The 7,458-nt window shown below is 35.0% G+C and overlaps 1 protein-coding gene across 1 annotated transcript; it reads left to right on the forward strand.

Moving 5' to 3' along the window:
- The first annotated feature begins 1,253 nt into the window (after positions 1-1,253).
- On the forward strand, positions 1,254-5,276 carry LOC113230758 (dynein light chain roadblock-type 2-like). The gene is made up of 4 exons (XM_026464844.1): positions 1,254-1,303; positions 1,380-1,458; positions 1,632-1,732; positions 4,873-5,276. The coding sequence occupies exons 1-4, from the start codon at positions 1,301-1,303 to the stop codon at positions 4,981-4,983; spliced, it is 294 nt and encodes a 97-aa protein (XP_026320629.1). The 5' UTR covers positions 1,254-1,300; the 3' UTR covers positions 4,984-5,276.
- The last annotated feature ends 2,182 nt before the right edge of the window (positions 5,277-7,458 follow it).

The following is a 7,458-nucleotide window of genomic DNA, read 5'->3' on the forward strand; positions in this document are numbered from 1 at the left end:
AAGCTAGAACATCTTTACTGCTTTTGGCATAAAATTTGTTGTTTTGTCGGCAGGACTTTTTTTCGATCGTGAAAATTTTTCGTCAGTGAAGCATAGGTATCTTTTCGACACGTGTCTCCTGAGCAGCATCGGAGAATCTTCGCGTCGTAGTTTACGAATGCGGTCATTGAGGAAGTGAACTTTCCTACGACTGTAGGCCTTGAGATCGAATTTCACTATTCTGTTGACCGAAACACGCGAAATGTTAGTCTGCAAAGCGAGTTTCTTCTGGGTGCGACATGGATTTCGGCGAAGTCGCTCTCTGATTATTTTGATATTCGCAGTCGTCCTTTGGCGTGACCACTCCTTTGGCGATCTTTTGGTTTTATCGTGTAATATACAAAGTTCCGGCTTACTCCAAAACAATTTACGTCACTTTATGTAGCGAACTGTTTTGAGGGAACAAATACCTATAAATAGAACAAAATCAAAGTTTGTCTCAAAACTTACGAACGCGCGAGGTATAGTATACAAATAAATCTATTTATTATTATAGGTATCTATTTTCTTTGTCGAATTGTAAAATAAACTTAAATAAACAACTTCAAACAGGTATGACAACACCAGAGAACAACACTGTTGCTGAGAAAATTTGCATTTAATTTTTTTAAATATATACGTGTACCTAATGCAAAATGTGAAGAATAAAATAATGTAAATATGAACAAGTGTATTCGAAAAAGCACAAAATAGTATAGAAAATGTTTAAATTCTTTCATAAAAGTTCTCCGTGTTTACAATTTTTGATAAAATTTCTCACGGATTACGTTTCATATCCTTCATAGCCCGAAACAATTCCTATTCTTTCCCAAATCCCAGATTTCAGTCGTTATATTCGAACAAGATGGGACAGACCGTGTTGACAAGACTGAATGTCGTCGTATTCCAGAACTCTGCTCAATCCTCAAGTCAGGACTTGAGTATAATTTAAAGCTCTAAAAATCGTACTCTAGTCCTTGCCATTAGGGTTACATTTCCAGTGCTTGAAATCATACTCAAGTCCTGTAGAGTTCTGGAATACGAACCTCAGCGCTGCCAAATAATTATAAACAAAATACGTGTCATCCTGCCATCTACTGTCATATAACAAAACTATTAGCTTAACGCCATCTATTATGTAATAGCGGTACTAATTTTGGTTACGCCATCTATTATCACACTTCTATACCTTTTGACAGCCATATTCGTCATCATTCGTTCAATTTATCATTCATTCAGTCCGCCAACTAGTTTGTTGATTTCCGTTGAAAAATTCTAAAAAATGGTATTTATTCATAACTTCCAGTGTTTTACTTGTGATCATGTTGCAGATAAATGAAAGTACTTGTGTTTAATTTCAGGCTACAGAAGTTGAGGAGACTATCAAGAGAATCCAAGCCCACAAAGGTGTTATGGGTGTCATCATAGTCAACCACGAAGGTTTGTACAATTTTATTCTTATTTCCATGGTTACTAGCTGATTTTCTCACTGCAGACCTTTTTGGGACCATTCCGTACCAGGCACATAGTAATTAACCCACCTAAAGCTATTGATTTTTTGAAACCTTTGCTCGAATAGGTTCGAATATTCACGTCGCTTTCTATTATTTCAGGTATTCCGATTAAAAGTTCTCTGGACAATGCAACTTCCGTGCTGTATTCAGGACTCATTGGGCAGCTGACTGAGAAAGCTAGGAATGTTGTTCGAGAAATGGTAATTTTAAATAAATTCAATTAAACAGAAAACTTTTCACAGCACTGGAGTTACCCTCTTATGAAGAACTTCGTAGGGTCAACTATTTGTCCTGTGGGCGCTGGATGAGGAGGTCCCAGGTTTACTTCCCGCTAAGACTAATTTGGGAATTTAAATTCTCTAAATTGGTTTCAATTTGTGTGCTCTGGCTCTCAATACAGGGACTTCCTCAGTTTGAGACGATTTCTGTGGTTGTTTGGCACACTATTAGTACTAAGAAAGCTCTTCCACAAAGATATAGAGATCAGTTTAGTTGTAGATATAGCATGAATTTAATCAAGACGCTTCTGTGTTATCATTATCAAATTGTTAAAACAGATCTTGAGTCTTTCTGAAGAAATGAAGTGGGCTCAAGATCTGCAACTACCTGAATAACTTTTGTTCCTTTGAACTACCATTATAGAATAGACTATACTCGACTTGACTATACAGTGCTTAATGAAGATGGAAGAAAATAATTTGCTATTCCATCAAGCGAGTGGAGGTTGAACAAAATTGTGCAAAATAGCTGCACTTTGTTGCATATTTTTGCATGCAGTTGTTTTTCCCAACCTCCCTCTGCAGAAAAATTAATAAAATAAATAACTCAAGCGCAACAACAGTCGCAAACACCTCCATCAAAACAAGTCCCGACACCGTGTTTCGCCTCTGTATGAGGCATTCCCAGTACTTGTTGAGCGTTGAGCACGGCGGAAGAATGTAAAAAAATTCAACACAAGATTGTATCTCAAATTCTTTATCTAACTACCTAAATAACCTTTATTCCTTTGTACTACCATTATGGAGACTTGGCTGTAAGGAAAATTACCTAATTTGCTACTTTACGAACTCTGAAAGTTCACCTTCACTGGGTTCGCTGAGGACCTAGCAAATAAACCTACTTCCATTTTTATTAAAAAAAATCTATTAATTAGTTGCTTTGTTTTTTTTTGCAATATAAACATATACAAATCTTGAGCATTGGGTCATGTGAAAGGCGCAGATTCTGACCATAGCCACACCTACAATTGTCATTTAAGTCAAGCTATTGCATTGATAGCAGTGAATGTTTATTATTTTTTAATGTAGGTATTTGCTTTTGTTAAAACTGTACATAATATAACAAATAAGGGCCACACCTTTTATATTGTCTATGCAATGTCTGTGTAATTTTTTTATAGTTCAATCAGACAGCTGATGTACCCTAGGTAACGAAACCTGTGTTTTTGTCATTCAGGATTCTACTTCTCTTTCTGGCTGTTGTTGGTGTAGTAAAGCTTTCTATCCTATGTAGCGCCTAACCTTTTGCTAACCCTCAGTCTTTGTTACCCCACTTTACTAAATTCTTTAGAAATTAGAAAAAACGTAAACAAAGAAGGGATTACAAACCTTTTTTTCAACAAATGACAGTAAAGGAAACATCGTCAGAAATCATGACAAATGACACTGGCACAATATGTTATTATTATTATATATAAAGCTACAAGTTCTCACTGATAGAAATAGAACGCATACTTCCCGATATGGTGAAAAAAAGATATTTGTACCGTTGTACGCGCGGATAGATTCCAAAGCAAAGAATCAAATATGAGAAGACCTAAATGTGGAAAATATGAAAGAGTGATCAACGGCCTGCAAAAACTATAATCTATGGAGGGAATATTTGTGCACTTTTATGAGGTACACCCTGGTCAATTTCCGCCGGAAGTAAAAAATGTTCGAAATTCAAATAAATAAGATGGCCATCTTATTATCCATATCCATAGCCATACTCAAAGTCTCCTATCACGGAAACTATTAGATATAGTTAGGAGGTGCTCGAAGGAATGTCGTAGAGATTAATAGTGCTCAACTGCCTGGGTTAAAAAAAACAAGGTGGCTAATTCAAAACGGCGACCGAAGAAAAACTTGCTTCGATCCAGCTGAAAATTGGTATGCCCCCTGCATCATCATCTTTAGGAGTCCTTAACCATAATTTGGGGTCAAGTTTCTTTTCATCGAAAGTGGCTGCCGAAACGGAATTGCGCTGAAAATTGGCATGCGGAGGCCTCTAGAAGTGCCGAATAATAATTTGTGGTCAAAATTGGTTTTTCGCCATTTTCAAATATGGCCGCCATAGAAGCGTTCGTTGGCGGCAGAAAAAAAATGCTCTGATCCTTTGAAAATTGGCACGTGTGGGTTTCTAGGAGTGCTTGATAATAATTTGTGATCCAAAATGGTTTTACGCCATTTTTTAATATGGCCGCCATTCAACAACTAATAAAAATAAGCTTTAATTCAACTGAAAATCGATATGTGGGGATCTCTATAGGTGTTTGATAGTAATTTGCGGTCGAAATTTATTTTTCTCCTTTTTTCAATATGGCTGCAATACAAACTTTTTTTAGCGCCAGATAAAAATTTGCTGTATTTCGATTGAAAGTGGATATGTCGGGGTCTCTGAGTGTTTAATAATAACTAGCGGTCAAAATGTATTTTTCGCCATCTTTCAATATGGCTGTCATACAAACTTTTTCAGCGGAAGATAAAAATTTCTTCTAATTCGACTGAAAATTTCCTGTACTATGGAGGTACTATGAATACCAAATAAACGATAACCCAGAATACTCAGACCAAAACCAACTTAGAAATTTTAGTTTCTTAAATTGGCATAAATCGGGAATCGACCTGCTCATCAAGCGCCCATAGTACTAACTGCTGTGCCACCGAAACACACCGTAAACTGAAACAGACCACGCGCCGCAGGCCGAGCCTAACCGGGTACAGGGCTCGTTATTTTATAAGTTTCTGTTTAATGTTTGGAAGCTCTGTATCGTTAGGTTTTTTTATAGTGCATTAAATAGATTAAGTAGGCAGCGAGTCCCACGAGCAAGAAAACTTGACAATTACTGATTAGAAAAATTTTGAGAATTTTGTTTCACGCTATTTATTTATTTTTAATTAAATGCTTAGCTTCGAAAATGACAATGAAATGATGCCTGATGTAAGACCCGACATTTCCTTCTGTCTAATGAAAAAAAAAACAGTACCTATAAACAAGCAAATTAGGTACCTACTTACTAAATTTATAAGTCCTCTTTATTTTTCTGTTATTTTAATTTTAAACATTGATCCTTTTCCAGGACTCTACAAACGAGCTGACATTCCTACGCGTTAGGAGTAGAAGACATGAGATACTCATTGCTCCAGACAGAGAATTTATACTAATCGTCATACAAAACACCACGGACTAAACACCTTTGTCATTTACAGCCATAACAGACTTGTAAAAAAAATGTCATTGAACTCCCCAATTTAACAAAGCAGCTCAATTGATGTTCAGATGAAGTACACAATTGTCATATCAATGTATGTCTTTATTACCCATGTGATTGGTCATTAACCATTCTCAACAACACAAACAACTACATATTCAGAAGCAAATTTATATTTTACACGAGTAAGTACAGCAAAGTGCACCCAGTAGACTTCTAAACTTATTTACTACAAAGTGCACCCAGCAACTTAATTTACTGCAAAGTGCACCTAGCAGACTTGGTAATTTGATAATATTCTAGTGGTTTCTCTTGTTTAAGTGTAAAAGACACCCATTATTCTGTCGCTAGCTGAAGCGGCAATTCAATTTTAAATTACTATAATCAGTCATTTACGTACCTATGTAATTGAACCTAACAAGTAGCATTTGTTTTTTTTTAAATTTAGCGATGTAAGGAGAAATTTTTATTTTACGATTTATTATCTAAGTATAATGTGGCTTGTTGACTATTTATTTTATGATAATCGACACTAATAAAGTATATGTACACTATAAATGTTTCTTATTTAATAGGGACGGTAAAGAAAACCAACATGTTTAATTTCTTATTAGTTTTATTTAAAAAATATCACAGAACATGACTAGACAGTAAGTTAATCCCGAAGCAGATACCTATTATTATAATACGGATTTACAATATGCTTGATGTGAAATTTTGTTGCATACATTATTACTTTGCGATTCAGCATCTTGTAGATGTTGGGCTGCATTTCTACCTTACATGCATACACAGAGGCGACAAATATTTTTTTTCTCAAACATGTTAGGAAATATTTGCATTACTTTCAAAAAAACAAACACGGAAAGTTAGTCATCATGGACCGTGCGACTTCTTCCCAGACAGGGCCTGCAAAGTACCCAAGTGTGAAAATTCATTACTGTCCACTCATTGACTTACAATTATATGGACGTCGGGTCCGCGCTAAAAAGTGTCCGCACTTGTAAGGCGCTAAAATCGTATACAGAGCGCGACACTCCGCTTTAGTCTTCATTTGTTCTACGGACAGCGCGATACTGCGATGACATAACAATTTAAATTTCGAATAGGTTGACTTGGGACATTTTTTTCGTGGTTTTTGTATTAGACCCGTCGTCCATTTATTTGTAAGTCAATGTGTCCACTGCTCTAATCTTTTATCTATCTACTATATGTATAATGTGAACGAACGAACGCCAGTCTTAGCCCTTGCTCTAGAATTGAAAAAATAATTTTACAATGTGTGCAACAAAGTTATCACTAAGGATAGATACTATTATAGAAACTCACCATTTTAATGCTGCCATGAAAAGCCGCCCTTGATTTTGAGTCGATTGCTGAAGTCCATTCATTTTCATTTGGCTTGAACAGCTTTAAATATTATATACTTTATATTAGTAGTATATAAATAACACTTCCACTCATTTTCAAGATTTCACTTGGTTTAGGATTCTGTAAATTTTTGTCTATTTTTGAAACTGTTCCCTTTTGTGTATAATTATTTCAGACTTTTTGTATAAAATTATCTGGAAATTATGCCTTTGTTTATACAATTACTTCACTGCATTTTTAAAGTTTTTTGTAATTGGTTACACAAACGTGATACTTCTCCATTTGCCCATGTGTTTTGACATGTATTTGCTTACCATTACGTTTAGCTGTAGGTTTAGTGGTCCGAGACCACTTTGGTTTTTTATGTACATGACCCCTCGGGTCTTTTAAACATAACAGGCGATTCAACAAATCCCTTAATATTATGTAAGGTGTGTGGGCGACCACATTGATATTATTTAGAGACGTGACCACGCAGATATTATTAACATTTGACCAATACTATATTGTTGCGTATTTTAAGTGTATTAAATCCACATGAAATCGACCACTCTGATAAGTTTTTACATAGCGATGAAGCAATGAAGACTACTACATCAATAATTTGATATGGCATGTGACCATTTTGGTATTCAGTCACGCAAGACAACGTACCACTTGATTTTTGGTGGCACAGATATACGTTATCTACCATTTGACACAAAATGGTCTTTAGCCTCAATTAGCATAGATACTAAATAAGATAAGGCGTTACGCTAGTGGAATGGTAAATTAGAAAACCCAATTAAAAAAGGTCTAAATTATTTATATTTTCGGGATTTGTAATTTTATGCTCCGAATTAAACATCGTTATTTATATTTTTAAGTTTATTTATTCCATTCATAGTCACACAAAAATGTAATACATTTAAAGATTCAACATGTTTTAACACCTATACGTGAAAAGAAGCCATTTTAAACATTTTAGTTAAATTTTAAATAAATTTTAGGCTTCAACGAAAGTGTGTTTAAATCTAACTGCGTCTCGCTTTTACATGAGAAATCAAAACATGTTGAAAATATTTATTTCTTATCTTATTTTAA

The sequence above is a fragment of the Hyposmocoma kahamanoa genome, unplaced genomic scaffold, assembly GCF_003589595.1.
Source record: "Hyposmocoma kahamanoa isolate Upper Pololo Valley unplaced genomic scaffold, ASM358959v1 101, whole genome shotgun sequence".
Taxonomy (NCBI): domain Eukaryota; kingdom Metazoa; phylum Arthropoda; class Insecta; order Lepidoptera; family Cosmopterigidae; genus Hyposmocoma; species Hyposmocoma kahamanoa.

Excerpts from the sequence above, each read along its gene's own strand:
- LOC113230758 (XM_026464844.1), top strand. Across the intron at positions 1,459-1,631 it reads CATCATAGTCAACCACGAAG|GTATTCCGATTAAAAGTTCT; the intron begins GTTTGTACAATT and ends CTATTATTTCAG. Across the intron at positions 1,733-4,872 it reads GGAATGTTGTTCGAGAAATG|GACTCTACAAACGAGCTGAC; the intron begins GTAATTTTAAAT and ends ATCCTTTTCCAG.